This window comes from Cynara cardunculus, unplaced genomic scaffold, assembly GCF_001531365.2.
Source record: "Cynara cardunculus var. scolymus isolate 2C unplaced genomic scaffold, CcrdV1 Un_Scaffold_465, whole genome shotgun sequence".
Classification (NCBI taxonomy): Eukaryota; Viridiplantae; Streptophyta; class Magnoliopsida; order Asterales; family Asteraceae; genus Cynara; species Cynara cardunculus.
This window is the reverse complement of record NW_020200579.1, coordinates 21,035-44,681: the sequence shown is the minus strand read 5'-3', so window position 1 is coordinate 44,681 and position 23,647 is coordinate 21,035. Positions and strand designations below refer to the sequence as shown.

Here is a 23,647-nt window from a genome sequence, read left to right as displayed (position 1 = left end):
TGTTATTCAAAACCATATTGTTCACAAAAATCTCATAACTCTTGTTTTCCTGAAATTCTATCCTTTTTGAGCTTAGCATTTAATTTTAGATTTGCACAAATCGCTAGTCCTTCTTTATTGATTTGACTAATTAATTCTCCATATGTTAAATCTTTATAAGGTATTTGATTATTATATTTATCTCTTAAATTATTTCTAATCTTTTCTCCAAATAGATTCGGAAGTCCTGCAATAAACTTTTCTTTCCAATAAGTTTCTTTATAATCTGGTCTTAACATTACTTTAGTTAAAAACATGTTTTTATACCATCTAAAATCTTGAAGTTTTCTACAAGTTAGATTTAATAAAATTTCTTGACTTTTTTCATGAAAAACAGTTGGATCACTTATGAAGTTTTTAATAATAGCAAAAAGTAAAGTATTTATTATATCGTCTTCTTGGGAAGAAATTTGTTGATTATTTTCAGTTTTATTCATGGTCTTTTTAGCGGTTAAAATAGTGTGTTTTTCTTCGGGTGAGACATATTGCTCCCACCACCCCCTTAAAATGCCCGTGAATCCGGAGAGGAGTAACGAGGCAATTGCGGTTTGATTATTTCTTTTAGATTTATAGGCGTTAGCTGCCATATTTAATTCATTAATGAAATTTAATAGTTGATGTTCTGAATATCCATCTATATTCCATTCATATACCAAAGTACCATCATATTGACTTCGATTTAGGGCAAAGTCTCTATCTTCATATTGAACATCAGGAAATATTGGCCTAGGATAATAATTAAATGTTTGTGGTCTACTAGTAGAGGTAGTATTATTTCATTTATATCTAAGTCTATTTACTTTCGTATGGTTTATAAATTGATCTTGTATTTGAGAAATCTCGTCATTATCATCATTAGATGAACTATCATTGTTTTGACTGATAGTATTTATTTTTAGATCTTTGTTTATATTTAGTTCTGATAATTTTTCTCCTAATTCTTTAATTAATTTTGGACTATATCCTAAGTTGGCATTGTCGGTTATTTCTTGAGGTTTGAATAAAGGACTGGGTTCAGATTTTATTATTTGTTTAGAAGTATTATCTATTTTTTCTTCTCTATTTTGATTACTTTCTATTTTATTTAGTTGTTGACTCATTGTATTTAATATTTCATTTGTATAGTTATTTTGATAAATAATGTATTTTGTTAATTCTTCTTTAAGAGATCCTGTATTTATTTTAACTAAAGGTACTGCTAAATAATTTCCTTGAATATGTATATTAGTTTTTGGTGGATGAATTGAAGTTACATCTTTATTTTCCTTTATATCTCTATATGTTTGAGTAACCTTTGGGGTTTGATTAAGTTTTAAAAAGGGATTTTTTATATTGTTTTGTTCACATAATATTTCATACCATTCAAAGAAAGTTGTGTGAATGTTATTAGTTCTTAAAAAATTTCTCCAATATATTTGATGTCTTAGTTTTGTTTGATAATTATTAACATGTTTCGTATACCAATCTATTTTCTTTCTATTATGCTCAGCCATGTATTCATCGCTGAGAAATTGCATATTCACTTTAAATTCCATTATCTTAACAAGTATATTTGTTTATATCATCTTTTAATAACTTTATCCATATATGGTTAATTTTTATTAATATTTTGAATTCTTTTATTAAATCGTTTATTGTAGTATATTGATTAAAGTGTAGATGATAAGGATCTTGAATAGGCATGTTTATAGGATTATTATTATACAGTTGATTGAGTTCTATTTCTAGGGTTTCTATAGCTTTTTGATTGTTTTTAAAATTTTCCATTCTCTTTTAAGATAATCTACTCTTATTTTATTATCTGGACACGCATTTATTTGTATTTTGTTGGCCATTTAACATATTATTAATGTATTCTTATCCAACTATACTTTATCATTTTAGTTTAGTGTTTATTATTTAAATTACAACATATATGGGTTTTATTACTCATTGTTAGCAAATTATTAATTCTTTAGAATAATATTTAATTTCTTCAAATTCAGAGTTTATAATTTCTTTCATCCATTCAGTATATGTTGGGATATCCGATAATCTTATAAATATATAATCTGGCACTAATTGCTTATTTTGTTTTAATTTAAATTTTTTATTATCAAGGTTTGTTTATCTTTTTCTAATGTTATTAAAATTTTATGATATTTATTTATATTTATCCAAGAATCTTCTATTATTCTTTTTATTATTTTATTTTCTATATTACAGAAAATTTGAGATTTGTTACTCATATCTGATTTCTAATTCTGTCTGTTTCAGACTGAAAATCAGATCTAGTTGGACTGTATGTACTATTATTATCATCGCTTTTACTATCATATTGGTAGAAAGCTTTTGGGACGGCTTGGCTATAATCTACATATTTTAATGATTTTGATTTAGTTATTTGAGGATTTCCTGAGTTTATAGTACTACTAATTGAACTTGTTGAAAATCTGGATGATATTGATTGTAATTTTGTTTGAAAATTCTGAAAATTAATATCAACTGAACCATCTCCATGTTCAATGATATTTGTTATCTGATCTGACTCTTCTAAGGATTCAATAGTTCCTATGTCTTGAAGCTTCCAATTACAAGATTGGGTGATTTCATTTCATTTTAATTTCTTAGGAGTTATCATTTAGTGTTTTTAGGGTTTGATTCGAACATTATAGTCATATCTCTAGGACTAACTATTTTTGCTCTAGGTTCTATAGTGGTAGTCATAGTTTTGTAACAAATTCTATATATTACTGCTATCGTTTTTGTATCTATAGATTCTAAATTCTTAGTCTTAATTGTTAACACTAAAGTGTCTAAAATGTTTGGGTCAAATAAACATACTGAGAAATTTGGGTAACAAGTAAAGTATATTGGGCCATTAGATATATTTGTTTCTACCATAGCTAAAATTGAATTTTGAAAATTTGTATGCCTAGCATCTCTCAAGACTAAAAGTACTGGAGCATCTATGCCTAATCTAAATAAGGGTTTAACAGCTACTTGAACTAATCCTRTATGCATAAACTTATATTTTTGTYTATGTAATATTATAGATTTTTCTGACAGAAGCTTGATACTTTCATAATCTTTATTTATAGAAATGGTTTGTTCATTTGTTTTAATCGAATAGCCTTGAAAAAAGTCAAAAGTTYCTATTTGATAAATCGTCTTTGGGTTTTGTTTTGGAATTGACCAATTAGTAAGACTTTGTTTGATATATGAGATATGAATTTCAGAAGAATTCATGTGAAGGTCATGTTCTTCGTTAATTTCTTTTGAATTATGTTCTTTAGAAAATAAATTCATCATCGTGATTGTAAAATAAAAGTATGTTATAGAGATAATTTAGATTTATTTGAAAATTTGGTTACCTAGTGATTTCTGTATCCGTCCAGGACCACCATGACTGGACCACCTTTCTTTTGGACTGGTACAGCTGCACGTCTTAAGCTCTCTGGTGCGTGACTTACTCTACTCCAACGTCCAAGGCTAAACCAACGCCAGGCTAAACCAAACGCTACGGATACATAATCACTTGATAACTTTATTTTCTTATAAATCTTAATCATATCTAAACAACTTTGATTTATACAATAAAGATATGTTTTCATATTCTAAAATAATAATTCAAATATAGAAATACGAAGAGTACATGAACACATACTCTCTCTCTCTCTCTCTCTCTCTATATATATATATATATATATATATATATATATATATGGGCTCCTTCATTTGTTAACCTTGTTTTTTATGTTAACTTTAAAAACCAACCTTTAACCATCCAATTGTTAGATCAATGGTTTAAATTGATTTTGTTAATTTTAGTATTAAAAGTAATTGAAGCGATTATTAAGGAAGATGAATCATCAAGAACAAGGGTAAATTCGGTACAAAACAAATAAAAGAAACTTACCATCGTCTTCTTCCCTACAATTACTCTTCTGTTACATTGTAGATGGGCAAGGATGGGTGGTGAAAAACAATGAACATATTCATGAACATTGTTAAGTTATAAATCCCAATAAGTGAACATATCCATGAACATTTTAAACAATCATGACTGGTTACAAATGTAGATGGCAAGGATGAGTGGTGAAAACAGTGAACATATCCATGAACATTGTTAACAATTATGAATCCCAATAAGTGAACATATCAATGAACATTTTTAACGTCTGTCATGATAGTTACGATTTCCATGTTCATGAACCCTTGTGTTCACACCTAATGACTAACCATTCTAAACATGTTAAAGATGAACACGATGGAAGACATAATTAGATGTTCATTACGTCTAGAGGAACTAAATATTTGAAATGAGCCAAATTTTAGGAACAATGTAACTCTCATATTATGTCAAGATATTCTTACTAATTTGCCCTCATTTAACCTATTAACCATGAACCAATATGGATTCCTATCAAACCATTTTGGTTTATATAGTTAACACAAAAAGCAAAGTTAACAAAAGATGACACACACACACACACATATATATATATACATATATATATATATACATATATATACATATATATATATATATACATACATATATATATAAACCCGTGTATATCTTTTTGCCGTAGATGAACAAATTGAGAGTTGTACCACTTTACCTTATTGAATTGATGTGTATACTTCTTTTTGTCGATGGGGATAAATGATAAGGAAACAATAGAGAAACGTAGATTGAGGGATGGAGAGATCAATAAGAATAAAAACAAACCAAAAACAAAATGGAAAAAGTTAAGAGATGGAGAAGAAAAACAAACCTGAATCAAAATGAAGAAATTAAGGAATGAAGAGAGTGAAATGGTTACATGATGTGGATTAATTAGGAGATGAAGAAAGTAAAAAGTCTTCCAGGAAACCGAAGAGTTTGAAGGTTAAAATTTAATTAAAACGATCGTAAAATTACCAAAATGACCCGATTGCAATGAAAAATACATTTTTTTTCATGCAGGGTCATGGATGTCTTTAATATAATTAATATTTTAAAAATTCAAAAACACCACAAAATTTCTAGCTAAGAATCCTACCCTAAGAGGATGCCAGGTCATTTTTGGTAGGTTTTCCCTTTAGATAGATATAGATAGATTTGGTATTTGAGAAAATTTTACTTTAACAACTATACCAACTATACCGTGGGTATGTAACGTTTATGAATTTGTGAAAACCGTGAGTGATGTGATTAGTTAGATCGATAAAAATGTAAAATTTAAAAAGTTAAAAGTGTAAAAACAAAAAAGATAAAAAAAAAGTTGGAAAAAGTCACGTGTTACAAAAAACACACGCCTCAAGACGCCATGGCGTGAGTCATGCCTTACAGAAACACTATGGGTCATTTCGTAATGGCGAATCCGCCACGTCTTGCGCCATATCGTGCCATGGCACGCATTTTTGAACACCGGGTGAATCATAAAAACAATGATACAAGAACGAAAATGCTCCTCAGTTAATAGAATTTTTGAACAACCGTTAAAACAAGGATACAAATTCGGATGTTCTTACAAACTAGGATGACCATTTTGTGAAGTCGAAACCAAAAAGGTGAAAAATGTAATTTTAACAAACCACAAGGACCACATTTGTAGTTTACTCTAGAATTAATACTTATAATTCCTTTCTAATTTAATGTATTGATTTTAAATCCTCTTTTAATGTTTCATCATACTTTTTAAAAGAGGTGTTGTGGATAATCTTAATTAACAAAAGCATGTAATGTTCTTGATGACTTTTATAGTGTTTTTGAAAGTCGCATAACTTTTAATGGTTTAGAAAATTGAATAATTTTTGATAGAGTAAATTACAGTTTGTCCCTGTTACTAATTTTTATTTTCGTCTTAGAAATTATGATTTTTATAATTTATTATTATTTTTATCTCTAAGACTAATTCCACCTTTCAAGTGTAAGAGACTAAGGGGTCGTTTACTAATCACTTACTTGGTAAATGCTTACCGGATAAATTTTCTTATCGGATGAATATGAGAAGGACCAAGAATCTTACCGGGTAAGAGCAATGAAAAGGATAGAGACTCTTACCCGCAGTGGCGGACGCACCTTAATGGGGTAGGGGGCCTAGGCCCCCAACAATATTTTAACACCAAAGCCCAATTTTTTTTTTTTACTTGTATTTGTAATTACCTCTTCTTTAGGCCCCCAACCATATTAGACAAGAGGCCCCTCTCTAAGTCTCTAACCTAGAAATCTRCTTACCTGCACGACGGGAACGAATTTAACGACGGACAGAGGAGAGCTGGAGAGGAGTAGAGCGAGCGACTCGAGTGTGACGAGACCGAGACCGAGTCGACGGTGCTGGCGCCTGGCGTGCAGCGTGCTGCAACCTGCGAGCGAGAGGCGAGAGTGACGAGAYCGAGACGGCGAGACCGACTGCAACCTGTGCTCTGGCTCCTGGCTGCTTGCTGACTGCTGTCGCCTCTAAGCCTCTTGTCTTGGTAATTGGTAAATATTCTAAATATCTAGTTTCCATCTTCTAATTTTTCAATTAGTAGTATTTTAGGTTAATTTTGTGGTAATTGGTAANTAAATGCTTTAGGTTAGGTATTTATTTTAGGTTAATTTTGTGGTAATTGATAAATGCTTTAGGTTAGGTATTTATTTTAGGTTAATTTTGTTGGTTAATTTTATGGTAATTGGTAAATGYTTTACTTTAGGGATTTTAGGTTAATTAAGTTGGTTAATTTCTAATTTCCAACTTCAATTAGTAATTAAGTTGGTTAATTTCTAATTTCCAACTTCAATTAGTAGTTATTTAGGTTAATTTTGTGGTAATTAGTAATTGGTAAATGCTTTAGGTTAATTTTGTGGTAATTAGTAATTGGTAAATGCTTTAGGTTAGGTATTTATTTTAGGTTAATTTTGTAGGTTAATTTTGTTGGTTAATTTTGTGGTAATTGATAATTGGTAAATGCTATAGGTTAGGTATTTTAGGTTAATTTTGTTTGATTAATTTTGTGGGTAATTTTATAGGCAATTAGGCATTTCCAAAAAAAAATTCTGCGTCCGCCACTGGTTTGCGATATGGACGGGGGATTTCCAAAAAAATTTGTCGGGAGTGCCCCCTACAATATATTTTTCTGCGTCCGCCACTGCTTACCCGGTAAGTAAGAATGGTGACTCTTACCCAGTAACTTGTTGCATTTGATATGTTTGGATATACTAGAATCTTATGTATCAAAACAAATTATAATGTTTAATTCTATTGGTAAGCACTTATCGGATAAGGATTTGGGTAAACGGCCGCCGTTTACCAAACACTTTCCCGGTAAGTGGTTACCGGTAAAATTAACACTATCATTTACTTACCGGGGAAGATTTTAGTCCACCAAAACGGCATTGTATGCAATTATTTACTCGGTAAGTGTTTATCTTGGTAATAGTTGTCGCTCTCACTTACCGAGTAAGACTTTTGGTCCTTGTCTCAGTTTTGCCCGGTAAGTTCTTGGTTCTTACCACATTCATCAGGTAAAATAATATGACTTGGTTAACGCTTACCCTGACAAACGTTTGGTAACGACCCCTTAATAAACTTTTTAAATAAATCGTTAATTGTTAAAGAAAAGCTTTTGACATTGGAGTAGGGTAGGTTTTTATTATTAAATAAAAATTAATGAAAAACCGGGTAACAAAAAACCAAGTTTTTTAAGAGGTCAGGTTGGAGATGTTTTAAAGTTATGTTTAATAAATTAGTAAATAAGTTAGGTTGTTAATTAAAAGACTAGCCGTTAGTTAGTTAGTTATTATAAGTCTCCTAAAAAGTAATCAATAATATAAAACATTTTTATTTTTAAATTAAAAAGTAAGGTTTTTCGTTTTGCATCAAATTAAACCAGGTGTTCCACCGCTTGTGCAGGCCCCCACCAATTCCTTTGAGTTATGTTCTTGCGAACGTATTCCTCAAACAGGATACTTAACGTGTAAACTACAACACTTCACATATAAGAAGAAATAGGTCCACCCCTACCGATTTAACAACCTCTGTTACAAAGAAACTAAAAAAGATTATGGTTAGAATTTCGTTTATTAAAATTCATAACTATCATTTATATAGAGCAAATTGAAATATATGTCTTATTAATATCATTCAACTTTTAAAAATATTAAAAAGAGATAAATTATATTTTTAGTTGCTGAGCTTTGTTAAAAATGGTGATATTTTTTTCCTTGTGATTTAGAAATTAGAGTTTTTGATCTTATAGTTTGTGATTTGTTGTTACTTTTATCATTATGATTTACAATTTATCATTGTTTCAGTTGTCATAATTAATTTACAATCTTTTTATTGGTCCCCTCCTCTAATTTGTCGCTTCTAAGCTCATGTTATATTTTCCAAAAGCAAATATTATTTAACGTCAGACATTCAATTAAATAATAATGATAATCTATATCATATTATAAAACATCTGACAAAAAAACTCTTAAATGATTGACATCTATCTACGAGTAGTTCTTTTGCATCAACAATTTATCATTTGTTCAATTTACTTTTGATCCAAAAAATAACCAACAGCAATATTTAATTGTATTGAACCGATTCTCAAGATTTCAACAATCAATAAATGATAGGATTGAAATTGTTCCCTTAGGTCCATTAAATGTGAACCAATAAACGCCCAAATCACGAGTACCCCCCAACCACCACCATAAGCCATTGACGATTGCACCAAATGGTCATTAGCCCAACGCATACGAATTTCCAGTCTTCCAAGAGGTACCAAAGATGAAGAGCATATGCGATATATATATATACTTCCAAAAAAACCATGGTTGATTGCAACCACATCACAACCAATCTTAGACCATCTACACATCGGTCGAACCATCGTGAACCAGTTCGCTACTTTGTAACTGGATCCCATATGGGTCATGAGCAATAAACCCAACTTAAAACATTGGCAATGAGCAAATAAGTTTTACTTCTTATCCACATAACATCAGAAATTTAAAGAGACTTGACAAAAATGAAAGCAATGGGCATGTAAGTTTGATTCCTGATATTCAAGCATTGATATCTTTGACTACAATCTGCCATCATATATCATGATCCAACAAACATGAAGATGATATTCATCTCCACCTACACTAAACTTGATCTCCCAGAAAAGGATCAAGTCCCATAAAACCTCATATATGTATGTATGTATATATATTAATGAATGTATAGTGCAAAAAGCTTACCCGAGTGAGTAAGGATAACAACTTTCAAGAAAACAAGTTGGTCAAATTACCCACAAAGGTAATGTTAGTAAAGCACCATATTTATGTATTTACAGCTCTCACCCATGCTCTCATCTTGTATCTAAAGTCTTGTTTTTTACACAAGGCGCTTCCATGTCTTTAGTTGTTACGATGCCTACTTTGAGAGCACGATGAACAAGAAGACTCACCTGTTTTCTTAGACTGATGTTATCTACAAGGATCTCCGACACCATCTTCCTAAGTTCATAATCACCACTTGAAACATCATCATCTTGTCCCAAGATCTGTGCCTGAACAAATTCCCAAACCAACATGTATAAACAACTTAGATATTGTTCATAAAACCAAATCAAATCAAACACATCCAGTAAATCTCAAGCATAGGTAGAGGTAGAGGTAGAGGTAGAGGTAGAGGTAGAGGGTAAGATGTGGGCCAAATCTTCTTGTTTCCATAAATGCTAGTAATTATTACATTTGAAAAACAAGTAACAAGCTTATTATAATGCATTATGTTCACATGATACAACTATTTCATGCAGAAGGGATTGGCAAGACCTGTGTTGTGGCTGCTGCACATTTACTCGCCATAATATGGACTCAAATTAGGTATGAAAATAGATGTGGTGCTTGATACTATACTTCCATCATCACGGAGAAAGATCACCAAATATGTGATTCAATGGATACAACCACGTAAGAACAAGAATCGACAGTTACACGTGGTGGAGGTTCATAACATGTAAGGCGGAAACAAGTTCTTTTAGTAGATGATGTGATGAGGGTAACATGTTTTTGGTCACCGAAATGATGTCTTTGCCTAAATAAACAGAGTTAAAGGTGAACTTTCAAGTCTTTTAACACAGTTTCTAAAATGTCGACGATGAGAAATGCTGTTTATCTGCTGTAAATCATCATAACATGCAAGTGAAACGTACCTGTGCAAGGAGGGCTTCTATCCGATCATCCGATATTTTTACGAGTTCTAAAGCATCTTGCACTGACGGTGAATCAATGACTAGTTTATCTTCACTTTCATTTAGCAAATTCATGCTGCACTCTCGAAGCCGATGTTGAAGAACATCACATTCATGGAGCAACTCCCTTCTAGCAACATTATCATTCTCGTACTTCTGCTTTTCTTGTTGAAGAAGTTTCTGGATACCACATATTTCCATAAAAATAAGTATATATGATCAGACTTCAAACATAGAGGCAAGGTATCCATCTATTGCTAAGCGAGTCCCACACTAGGACCATATCAAGATCTACTTGTTTACAGGATTTTGGTTTTCTTTTAGGTAGGCCATTTTTACCTTTCCATACTAGGGAAGTCTTTGTGATTCACTGAATGAAAACAAGTCAAGAATTACAATGCAAAACTATTATTACACTTCCACTGTCCTAAAATATATTCAATAATTTCCTTTTGGGATCAAGAAAAGATAATGTTTACCTTTTTGGCACAGTTATTATCCGTAGTAACTTCTTTTCCTATTACTGATCATGATAAAGTAATGATAGTATTGGTTCTTTCAACAAGATTCCCCTACTTATATTGGGGGTATTTTAGATATTTTGACTATTAGGCAAACACTTTAACCAAGCTTGTTGGTTAAACGTTGCATTTGTTTTGGGACGGAAAGAGTGTAAGTTCTCTTTCTAGCATAAATATTTTCACAACCAACAAAGTATCTAAACAAACGCTTATTTTGATATATGAAGTGATACCTCTGCATCTAACTTTCCGACAACTGATTGATTCAGCTGCTGTTTCAATTCTGCTTGTGAACTTCTAAGGGATTTAACCTCTTTAACAAGAACTTTGACATCTGCTTTTGATTTAATTTCTAGTTCTTGATGTTTCTTCAATAGTTGCTCAAGCTTGCTTTTAGTATCATCCAGCTCCTGCAGTAATTGATCTTTCTCTTCAATAATGGATGTTTTTGGCGATTCTGTTTCTTGCTTGTCATCCTGGAAATATTTCACTTGCCAATTATTACACATCACAGAAGTTACTTAATTCGATGTTAAAAAAGAAACCCAACAGCATTATAAAACCTGTTGCGACTTCAGTTTGAACTCCATTTCAAGTGATCTCCGTCTAAGTTCTTCCATATCCCACTGCATTTGAGTAACTCTTTCTCTTTCCATCAAAATAGCTTGATGAAGGTTTTCTTTACTTCTCAGTTTGGTAGTCTCAAGTTCCTCCTCCAAATCCTTGACCTATAAAATACACATGAAGTGCAGGCAAAGCATAATATAATCATTTTTAATGCCATGAACATTCAGTTTCCCCAAAGTAGCGCAAAAAAAAGGTACTCAGTTTTTGGCCCCCCCCCCCCCCCAGGCGAGAATCTTTGTAACAGCAAGAGCTTTACCATATTAATATGGCAGCTACCTACAGAAAACCATAAACAGATATTGAATAATTGGTTTTTAAGGTGCAGATGTTAGAATATATACACAGTTCAAGATTAAGATAGTTGCACAAGCCTGGAAGATAAGCATAGTGTACATGCTAGAGAAAGGTCAGGGGCTTGAGTCACAGAAACAGCCTTTTTGGAAACTACAAGGGAAAGCAGAAATCTAGTAGTACGGAAAGACTATCTTTTAGATTCCTTGAGAGAAATATTAGCATCCCACTTAAGGAAAGGAAAAATCAGTAAAGGATGAGCAGTACTTTTAACATACCTTCGTCGTAAGGTAATCTTTCACTGCTATTTCTTGGTTCAATCTTGATATTAGATCTTCCATGTCTGTTTTTGCGGTTCCCAGTCTCCTCTGCATACTGATTAGAACCCTATTCATCTTTTGCTGCTGCCCTAATGGAAGAACTAAGTTTATATCATCTGATTCCATGTTGCCGAGAAACCCCACAGGTTTTGAAACCTCAGCAGCTCTTGAAGGAATTAGATAGCTGTCTGCCAATGAACTAGGAAACTCCGTATCCACTGTTACGCTCCTTCTCAATGAGCTTGTCGTTTTCCCAACACTCCCATTTGAAAGCTTTTCAGAATTGCCAATAAACTTTCCATGTTCTTGTTCTTGTCGAGGCAGAGAATCCCCTCTATCTCTGGTAAGATATGCTGTGTCAGATCCATTCCCATTTTTGTCAGTTCTCCTCATAACTTTGTTAATCTCTCTAGCATGAATTGTATGCCTGGGAAACCCTTCGACCTGCTCTAAAATAGCATTTCCTATGAATAAACCCTCGTCGATATTGGACATACCGTGCTTGACAAGTTTTTCTAGTGGACCTGTCAAATCTTCATCCAGAGACAAATCCTCTGTACCAGCTTCAGATATATTATCTCTTCCAAGGCTTGAAGTTCCAATTTCTGAAGTCTCATAAGCAGTGTCACTGCCATAGTCTGGTGTGAGTGGAGTACTACCAGAAGCCACGGATTCATTTGAATCAGGATGAATACGTGGAGACGCAGTGTTACTCTTTCCTTGTCCAATTTGTTGGTTTTCATCTTGAAATGCTGCAAAAGAATTATGACATGCAATCAGAAATCGAAGTGCTAAATGATGAACCAAATGCTGAAAGTGAAAATTTTATAAAGCACGATAATGTGTTCAAATTATTTAAGGTGAAGTAGGCAATTACATACAAGACCGAGCAGCAGATACTAGTTCAAGAAACGATGCCACTACGATGCTTCTTGATATGTCGATATCAGATAGCAACTTTGTCATCCACTCCTCCAAAGAGCCACGGCGCTGCATAAGATGGAATATATGAATAGTAAATATCCATATAGATCATTTGACGATATTTTGAATCATAAGCAAGGTTTAGTTACTTTCATCAAAATTCCTAAGCGCTTACTCAAGCTTGGCTAACAGTTCTTGCTAAATATTCATGCTCCCCCCAAATTAATGCAATTTTTGACTGGGCATATATTTCAATGGAAGAACCAAATATCTAAAATAACCATCAATAGCAACTAAATTGAAGAATCTTATGGACCAAAATTAATGCTATCAGTGATTTTGCAACTAATTGGCAAAATTTAATGTCGAATTGAAATTTTTCTGAAAAGAAGAACATGGCATTTATTTTGGCAAATCCTAGAAAGGAAATTATCGCATCTATTTTCGGATGGAGTACAAGATTATAAAAATAGAGCCTTCAAACCAGAAGATCAAAAGTGAGACCCTTCAGTGAATAAAGCGACAAAGCTTTCCAGGAGCAACAAAATTAATAGTGTAGCGTAATCCTCAATTATCACAAGCTCATATTCACGATGATAATAAAAAAACAAGTTGCCAGCAACCAGTTACTTCTATACTAGGTATGGTTTCAAATAACTACCTCTTCCAACAGTGTTCGACTTTTTAACCGTAAGAGTCCCTTTGGTGGTGCTGGTGGGAGATTCTTTTTTGGAAATGCTTTCCTAAGCTGCAAAAATTAAATTCAAAGTAACATGAAACAGAATGAGAACATCAAAGTACTTATAAAGTCCAACACAGATGATATGATGAAAGTTATTTTACTTACAGCAGCAAGTAACTTTAAAAAATCATTAAATCTTCTTAATACCGCTCGTGTTGTTGTGACCCCTTCGGGTGATTGTAGACCAACCTGGACCCTATAGAACTGTTCTAAGAATGTTAACATGGATTAAACCTAAAACATACAAAATATAATAAATATGTACTCTGAGTTGAGAAGAGAAAAAAGCTATCAGATACTACAAACCACATTGGCACCAAGTGCAATTTTATTAATCACTCAATATTCAGAACAAGGACATCCCTTCATAGTTCATTGGACGAAGTTTCATGAAATTCAATATAAGAACACCAAAGAATCAAATTTGAATACTCACTAATGGTAATGACGTTAGCACATGAAATGCAATAAAAATCTTCATGACATACAAAGACAGACATGAGGATACTCGTAATTGCCAGAAAACACATTTTTGAATATTCTATTTTATTCTTAAATCCAACAAGTTTCTGACTGATTTTTCCTAATTCAAGAATTTCACATGATTCAAGTCTCTTAAGTTTGCACAAACTAAGTGTGTGTCACTCATCTAGAGAAGGACTAAGGAAAAAGGAACTTGTTCCCCATCACCAGAACCATAATCAACACCACCCATCCTCATAGTTCTACATCATCATTCAAACCTCAAAGAAACCTTGCAATTAGTTTTCTGAATGATAACCACAATTAAAACAAAATATCAAATTGCCAAATTGAATCCAAGATATGTAGACTCACTATTTAGAATAATATCGCTGAAAGAAGAATGACGTCCATTGGAACGTTTATCCCTGATTGAGCCTTTAAACACACCTATAGAGCTTGGTAACTAACATAGTTTCTTTTTTCTTAGTAAGCTATGTCATGCATTCTACTAACATTAATTCCTACCACAAACCACTCCAATAAACATCATATTCTATAACTAGAAGAACACTTAATGATATCTAACTACGTGTCAGCAATCAGGATGGTATCTTGTTGCACATCATGTGCATGAAATTCTACCTTTACAGATTTCTGTAAAATTTAACATTTTAGTTATCGGGAGAACCCAAGTAGTCTCTTTCCGATTCAGGAAAGAACTTTCATAGATCTTTTTAGATTATACTCCTGTCAGTTAGATGGTGGTCATGTTTGAATGGTTAAAATACAGACCTCAGGTCAACAATGACTTGAGGATAGCAAATACTAGTGAACCTATCAGTACACGTAGTTTAGAACTACGGTAAGTCTGGATCTGTATAGAATAGTCAGTCAATAAAAAACTTGAATGAACATTTATGTGCAGTGCATCCACTAACTTAACTCTCCAAGTTCCAAAGCAAGAAAGTTATGCAGGTATAGACACAAATAAGTTACATGTCAAGAAAAGGAAAGCCAAATATGATAACCCATTGGCCATATCTCAAGTGTTCCTTAATGCATCCAAAACAAACAAGAACGATTGAATGTGCTTAGACCAATATAACATTCAGTACTATAGTTAGATTACAATCAAAATAGATGAACTCTTCTTTTAAAAAATGCTAATCTGTGTTTTACAGCAAGAGTCCCGTTTGCCATTGATCCAAAACAGATTTACTTGATGTAAAATAGCATACTCAAGTTCACTGCTCACGATATGCATTTAACTTTGTTGTAAAGTGGCTATAATTGTAGAAACACAGTCTTTTGACCTGTCACAACTATTTAAATAAATAAAGTTAACTGAACGCCTCCATCAGATGCTACAGTTACAACAGTTGATAATACTACTGGTTCGATTTGACCAGGCCAATTTGGGGTATTGAATATTAAACTCTATACTTCAAGAAGGAAAATTATAGAAGAAACACGACCAACGCATTTTGGCATATAAAATTAAACTTACACATTTTAATGACAAAATGAATTTAAGTGTATTATTTTGGATTTGCAGACTCATACTTGGCACCTAGGGTGTAAATAGATAATCCTAGATGGAAAACAGAGTGATACCATGTAACGTTAAGTGTAATAAATGATGAGCTAGAAGTGCCTAGTATTTATTATGCATAGTGTTAAATATGAGAAAACTAAAAGACTTATATAAGAGGGCAGATTTACAAATAAAATGCCTACTTCTATGCATGCACGAGTTGTATCAAAAAATTCTTACCATTCTTGACATTTACTGGCAGGTTTAAGACGAATTAATTGCAATAGACAGTAGAGAAACTCCCAACACATGCTTCGATATTCTTTTATATTAGTTTCTTACAGAGAAGGTTGTTTCGTATCTTCCTTGACATAGAGAAATATTTTGAAATAACTTATAATCTGTCAAATGAAAATGAGAATTTCCAAAAGATCTTAATATGATTCATAACATCCTAAGAGAACACAATCAAGGGATGGAATCAATTTAAGTAGCTAATCTCCAGTTCACCCCAATCGCATATTTTATCCGTTACTAGGTGGTTCAAGTTTTTGATGTTGATCTGCTTCAATTGTTACCTTGCCTGGAAATTGAACTAAAAGCTCACAACAGAATATAAGGAAGGTAAATAATATACCGGTTTTAAACACTATCACAATGCTCACAAAATTCAGTAAAAATAGCTGCTTGACCTTGTGTAGACTGACGAGAACAAAAGACCATTTTTGGAACTTTATAGTCAATGCAAAGAACAATTATAAATTTATAATGTAAATCATAAGAGAGGAGCTCCGCATCAGCATCTTCTCCCACAATCGTTGTACAATGTAATTTGACTTGATCCATGGAGGAAAAGATTTGTTAGTCAATTGGAAGGAAAAGCAGTCCTCCCAATTTTGTAGTTCAAATGATCAATACTTTTTGCCATGAAAAACTGTGCCCTTTTCACATACATTCTAGTTTCTAATCTCAGATCCAAGTTCACCAAAAGTCCAAAACCTATGTTCTTCGATTTTCTTCTCATTCAGCCTAGGGATACAGTTGACCTGATCAGCTCAGGCTTTCTTCCTCACAATATCCTTGATCAAAATGTAAGTTGAGAATGTTTTCTTACAACTCTTAGAGAACAGCAAGATAGATAAGATAACATGAATCAACAAACTAGCATTTGTTTCCCGTTGACAATGTCAACATTTGAAATCCAAATTAGAAAGCAAGTATTTAAAGGTTCAAGAACCAAAAGAATACATGAAGGGTAACTGTTTGTCAAGATATTGCAGGTCCAGTATTACAGCATAAATCATCATCTAACCATTTGTATAGATAAACAATTGAGAGATTATCAGTATTACCACAACAGGGTCTGAGTCTCTAGATTTCGGAAGGACAACCCAGGTTGGGATTGTGATGCAGTAACTCCATCCTGTGCGAGGATCATGTGGCCAAACTGTATCCCGCCCATTCTGCAGAATATGGAGTTCTCAGACAGGAATTGACATAAGATCTCTGATATACAATGAAGAGTGGAATATATTACCAAAGGGCCATTGGCTCAGCGGCACCCAATAACCCCACCTTCCTGGAGGTTAGGGGTTCAAGTCTCACATAAGTATGTCTGTGTGTGTAAGTTTAATTACCATATATAAATATTATATACTTCAAAAAGAAGAAGAAAAAAGAGTGGAGCATATTAAAAGTAAAGCAACACCACTACCTCAAACAGAAGATATGACTAGAAATAGCTTTGAGGAGAGCTGCACTTACATTAGAATCATTTTTAATGAACCACCTAAACAGAGGAGCAACTAGAATACTGCATGGATATTCTTGGAGAAAACTAAAATGTGAATGTGGCCTATCAATAGCATTACAAATAAAATATACTTTCAAGATATTCATGATGTCTTAGACTCCTCAGATTTGGATATACAGATTGAGTTATATAATCAACTAAAACGTAAAAGAATCCAAATGTCCAGAACTATCCAGGTCGAAAAACAAACTAATATCATTTCGATAATATAGTTCCCTAACTTTGAACTTTGGGACAGCCTCCAATCCCCCTTCTCTATAGCCCACCAATACCCATGTTAACGCCATAAGATAGCAACTGTGGCTCTAGTAACTAATGCCTTTCTAAAAGCCAAAATGAGACAAATTATCTTTTTCCCTCTGGTTCGTTTACAACTCTTACTATCATGATTCCTTTTTCCATTAAAAGCCTACCTTAGACAAAGGCATCTTAAACCTCCTTACCATAAGATATCTTCTTCCATTAACCTTCACCACCCGTTTTTCCAGTACCCAAAAAAAATTCCTACACTTACAGAAAAATACCTCTGTTTTACAAATAAATGAAAAAAAAAAACTTGAAATCAATGTAGGTTAGGCGCATTCAGCTTCCAGCAAACTTCCTTTTTTCTAGTTATGATCTACTTCCAAGATGGTCACCATATTAAAATCTTTTCAGCTACTGCTTTACAAATCTTTGACAATATGACCTATTTTTAACCTTAAAAGTTCATTAAGAGTCTTATAGAACTGAATGTTTCATTAATACATTTGATGTGAGCAAGATGCAATCAAAACTGCCACATATGGTTGTAACTAGTGTCTCACAGGAAATGTACTAGCCTCGTGCAATTATTTTTATAACTCTACGATCAACTTCCTGAGGCTTCCATGCGGCAGGTTTTTTTAATTGTTTTCTTTGTGAGGTACGCCCATTTACTGCTAGAAAGCATTAATTGAAACTCATGACTCTTGTTCAAAGAAGGCATTTTCATGATTTATATCCTTATGTGAAAGTGTCAGCTAATAAATGTGCAACCTTCTCTAAATGACTCGCAACAGAAATATAACTGCCCGTGTTTCTAGTATTTGTTCTGCTTAGGAACATTTTACTATAACCAATTTATTCATCATAAATAAGAAGAAAAACACTGCATTTAATTTCTTCATTAACGTTCTCTTACTATATCAATCACTCAACTATCTCAACAAATATTAAACTGTCACTGATTTAGCTAAAGTACATAAAAGAAATGACTAAATTCTTATTAATGAAACATGCTAAGAATAGTGTGCCTTAAAGTTATACTTCAGACTTGGTATATATGCGTCGGCTGAAACAGGAGAAGTCAGTATTGCTTATGATGCATTATAAATTGCATGTAGCAACCTCTAATCAAAAGCAGTAGATACCTTTTTTGCTTTGTTGTTGGCTTTATACTTGTTTTTTCACAGTTTCATTGAACATCATATCTTAGTCTAAGAGCATGGTATAATTACTCGTTAAGGAGAAAGATTATATCATGTCTTCATATCTAAGTTTATGAGTGAGACTGAGTACCGCTTTAAATATTTTGCATGCACTTCAATAAATCATACGGAATAAAGATTGTTGTCATTAGATACTCCCAACCGCCACAATAAAGCACATCAGTTTTAGATGGTCATGGTTTTATCACCAACTTTCATCGGATTTTCAATGAAAATTAACATCAATTTCTCTAGTATCCTAGAGAAACGCAGCTCAAAAATCTTTGCAAGGATGATAGATTCTTGCTTTACGAGTTTTCCATTTTTTATAAGTAAAATAAATTAAAAAAATTCAAGGGTTAGCCATGTGCTTATGCAATTTATATGCACAACCATGATCATACAAAACAAGAGCAATATCGCAACTATAACAAAATAGAACTCCAGATTAAAATTCAAACTGGTCCTGTTTATGACCAAAATACAATTATGGCCCGCGATACAACTGTTAGGTCTAAACCAGTATTTATCTATTCTAGGCATAAATCTAATTGAGGGGGCAAATTTTGGAATTTTGAATAGTGAGAGTTCTGTAAATAGAGTGGGAGGGCAGAAATGATAGGCCTATGCCAGTTCTAATCTATTCCAAGTGTAAATGTAAAATTAAGGGAGGGGAATTTCAGCAATTCCTAACAGCAACAAATGCAAGCTCTCCCCACTAATCCACTAAGGCTGCAACCATAATGCTTTCAACTGGAAGAAAGCTGGGTAAGTGATAGCTAGACAACACCTCAAGGTTTCATCCTATTTTGATGGATACCTCTTCCCCTCTTTGTGAGCCTATCAGTTTTTTGGACTATTCTTCACCAAAATGAAGGAACCTAGAAACCTAAGACATTCAAAAGGGCACTTCATTAATCCTTGCAAGCTACTCATGCCTCAGGAAGTACTTTACAGGTTCCTAGTCAGCTGTACTGTAGAACAGAATTATAGTTTTTGCTTGCTAGTGGATCATGCAAATTAGCACATTACAGATTCCTTGCCCATCCGAACAGCAAGAACAAACTTCAGACTAAAGTTTAACATAAATGCTCTTGAAAATTTTACAGTAAAATGCTGGTGCTGCACAAACACTAATCAGGCAGAAACTTCACAGTTGGGACATCCAGAACATGAGCCATGCAGATCAATTTCTGATGAACCTCTAACGTAGTACACAGCGCATGTCTTCCAAAAGCGGCACACTTCCTATTTGTTCAACCGGTAAATCATCGCCAACATAAGCTCTATCAAATTGGAGAAATGTCCAAGTAAACAGGCAAGGAGCTTTAAGATGATGACCATTTTGTGATAAATCCATCCTAGGCTCCATGATTCACTAGATCACTAGCAAGCTGCATCTCATATGCTACATTAAAATCCAACCAAATCTAATGTTGCCATCTTCCTCTTTACAGTATATACTTATTGATAAACTTTATATCATAATACTAATCTGCATCAGAAAAGCACATCTTTGGACCATCTCCATTTGCCTATGGCCCCAGAATACAGAAGTTTTCAAACATCAGTTGTAAACAATACATTGGATCAATACAAACTCATAATAATGGCATATATATAAGCTACTGGACTACCATAAACCAAGACAAACTCAAAATTATTGAAAGCAACAAAAACCATAAAGGGTACGTTGGGAATTCCAATTCCAGGGCTTGAAATTGAAATTAGGAACAAAAGATTTGAGCTGGATGAGCGGCAATCTCTAAACCTGAATTCCAATTAAACTACCACATATATCATGCAACGGGGTTCACAACCAATCAAATATCCCCATATAATTCAACATCAATGAGCATCAAAACGAAAAAAAAAAAAAGTAAAGAATCAACTCAATTCTTCGATCAGAGCTAAAGCAAATTAAACAGTGAATCAGACTTTAATCTTCAAAATACCCATTTCTTAGGTGGAGGGCTCCAATCCATCCCTAAAGGCAAAGGCGAAGTTCCATCGTGTCTGTGCTTCGGAGGACTCCTCCGATGTTCCATGTTCCGATCAATTTCCTCCCCTCACACACCCTAACTTATCCAGAAATTGAATAATACAATTGATTGTATCGAAGACAATAACCCACTAGGGTTTTTGATGAATTGATCAGATCGGAGAGACCAAAGTAGAGGAAGAAACAAGACTGGGAAGTTGACAGGTGGCCTGACTCCGTACAAGTGTAATTGTTGTCGGTATTCGCATTGCTTTTTGACAAATCCAAGTCTCCAGCCCTCGTTTCAATTCTCCAAGATTCGAAAGAGAAGCAAATTTGCTTGAATAACGAAGGTAAGAAGGAGAGGAGACCAATCAGGCTTTTGGGAGAAATTGATCAGGACTCATGATCGAATGGAATAACCAGTCCGACTCCATTAATACTAGAGATTTTGTCGACCTTTTTACAGGGAAGACTCCTTGATCGATTAACGCAACCATTTACCACACACATGAATTTGATCTAAAATTAATAAATTAGAAAATTCAGAAACTGGAATATAATTTTTCACTAAAAAAACATAGTTACCGATATTTAGGATCGCTTATTTAAAATAATTTATGCTTTTATATAAATATCCTTATTAACTTGTTATAACTTAGATTAATTTAACTTTTTAAAAATTTCTTATTACCAGTTTGGCATCGATATACGTTATTTATTCAAACACTTAAAAATGTTTTAAAAATGTATTTATTATGTTATCTTATATGGATTAAGACGTTAGTTACGATACAACATATAGTGTTTTTGTAAAACGTGGTTCAGTCCATGGTGCGTTGGTGTGACTTTTATCAAAAAAATGATCATTCTTTTAGTTTTTAAAATCATTTTAGATTTTGTATTTTTTTACACTTTTCATTTTAGATTTTACACTTTTATATATTTAATTAATGACATCACTCGAAGTTTCACGAATTTAAAGGTTATTTTTTTACCTTTTAATAATTACATTAAGAGACAGTATCTGAATCGTTAAGATGTAAATCTTGTTTGGCAAAATAAAAGTCTGTCTCTTAATGATTTTAAAACCCTCTGAATGATTTTGTATCATGGGCCTCCCTTAATCATTCAGCGCCTTAATTTCATTGTAAACAATTATATTTCAGTTTGCACTATATCATGAGAGTCTCTTAATTATTTTGATCACTTAATTATTCTGCATCAAACCATTCAGTAACTGTCAAACAGCCCCTTACACATCATAGACTCAGGATCAATATGACTGTAACAACACTTTAAAGAACGGAAAAGAATCTCGAAGCGTTTTCCTCTTAGGTATTGAGGCATAAGCCTCGAGTTGGTCAAAGGCGTAAGCCCCAAAAAATTAAACAACAAAATTATAATTCTGTAACACGTAACAAAAAAAAACACAACATCATATCTCCATACAAATAAACAAACTATAAAGCCCATGATTCAGAATATTTACACACATACACGTATGTATATGTATATATATATATATATATATATAACCAATTATGTACAAAATTTATATGTTAAAACAGATTATGTACATAAAATAAATTAGTTACATATGTGCATAAATCAGAATATATATATATATATATATATATATATATATCTAAAAACAACATGTGTATACTAATATAGACATAAGAAACAGAGAAATCGTTGGAGAAAAGAGAAAAGAAGCAATCGTTGATTGTTCATTGGAGTCTTGGGGAGAAGAAGTAATAGAAGTCGAAAAGCGTTATTAATTTACTGGTTTGGTATTGTATTGATGCAAACAGAAGAATAATAATTTGGGTTTCATATGCCGCATCTGTTACCATAAATATGTTAGGCTTTTTTAGTTGTAAAGAAAGGAAGGTTATTTATAAAGGAGAAGAGAAGCACGCCTCTGGACCGGCCCATTGCCTCACGGCCCGCTTCACCCATCAAGGCGCACATACAATCGGGTCTCTTAGAGGCGGCGCCTCATAAATGTTTTTGGCCTAACTCGCACTGAGACGAACCTCTAGGCACATGCCTCTGGCGTTTTTTAAAACACTAGATTGTAAAATTTCTTTTTCAATTTTTTTTTTCTGAATATTTAACGAAGATAAAATATTATGCTAATACATATGATTTTTCTCCTAATATTAACGTAAATTTTTAATATCATTATCTCATTGAATAATGTATAGAAAAAAATGTATGTGTGTGTGCATATATATATATATATATATAATTCTATATGATGTGAAAATTTGTCGCCTTATATCACGCCTCGAAAATTATCGTGTCCTCACCATGGCATGTAAGGCTTAAGGTTTAACCTCTTTGTCACGTCTCATGTCATTTTGAGCCTAAGTTGTTTATCAATTAATTTTTCAAATATGGAGTTTAAATAGCATTGTACGTATGCTAATAAGTTGTAATTTGTATTTTATGAGAGAATAAAAGTTTCAATTTTTTTTTTATTTTGAACTCATTTTGGTTAATAATATGTTGATCTCGTAATATTTGATGATGTCAAGTTTATCATTCACTTCGTCATAACTTTCTTGTAAACGTTTTGTAAATGGATATCCACGCCATTAAATGACAAGAGGGTGAATGATGGAATGGCATGTTGTCGGTCTCACCCATTAGCTATGGTGATGATTCTGATTTAATCCCCCATCCAACTAGTAGAATATGTTCTTTTGTTTTTTCGACGTCGAAAACATGTGCTCCGCTATATCCTATCTA

The 23,647-nt window shown here is 32.9% G+C and overlaps 1 protein-coding gene across 4 annotated transcripts; it reads right to left on the bottom strand.

Annotated features, from left to right (window-relative positions):
* Nucleotides 1-9,034: 9,034 nt before the first annotated feature.
* On the bottom strand, nucleotides 9,035-21,351 carry LOC112501683 (PX domain-containing protein EREL1-like). Of its 4 annotated transcripts, XM_025105377.1 has the most exons (11): nucleotides 17,360-17,644; nucleotides 16,998-17,108; nucleotides 13,752-13,842; nucleotides 13,566-13,652; nucleotides 12,862-12,970; nucleotides 12,478-12,732; nucleotides 11,939-12,333; nucleotides 11,306-11,470; nucleotides 10,976-11,218; nucleotides 10,183-10,401; nucleotides 9,035-9,537 (listed from the first exon to the last, which is right to left on the bottom strand). In XM_025105377.1, the coding sequence occupies exons 1-11, from the start codon at nucleotides 17,542-17,544 to the stop codon at nucleotides 9,337-9,339; spliced, it is 2,061 nt and encodes a 686-aa protein (XP_024961145.1). In that variant the 5' UTR covers nucleotides 17,545-17,644; the 3' UTR covers nucleotides 9,035-9,336. The 4 variants fall into 4 exon arrangements, with proteins under 4 accessions (XP_024961145.1, XP_024961144.1, XP_024961147.1 ...); XM_025105376.1 differs by lacking the exon at nucleotides 17,360-17,644 and adding an exon at nucleotides 20,862-21,351 and having other exon boundaries at nucleotides 11,939-12,732; nucleotides 13,752-13,850; XM_025105379.1 differs by lacking the exon at nucleotides 17,360-17,644 and adding an exon at nucleotides 20,862-21,207 and having other exon boundaries at nucleotides 11,939-12,732.
* Between the last annotated feature and the right edge of the window lie 2,296 nt (nucleotides 21,352-23,647).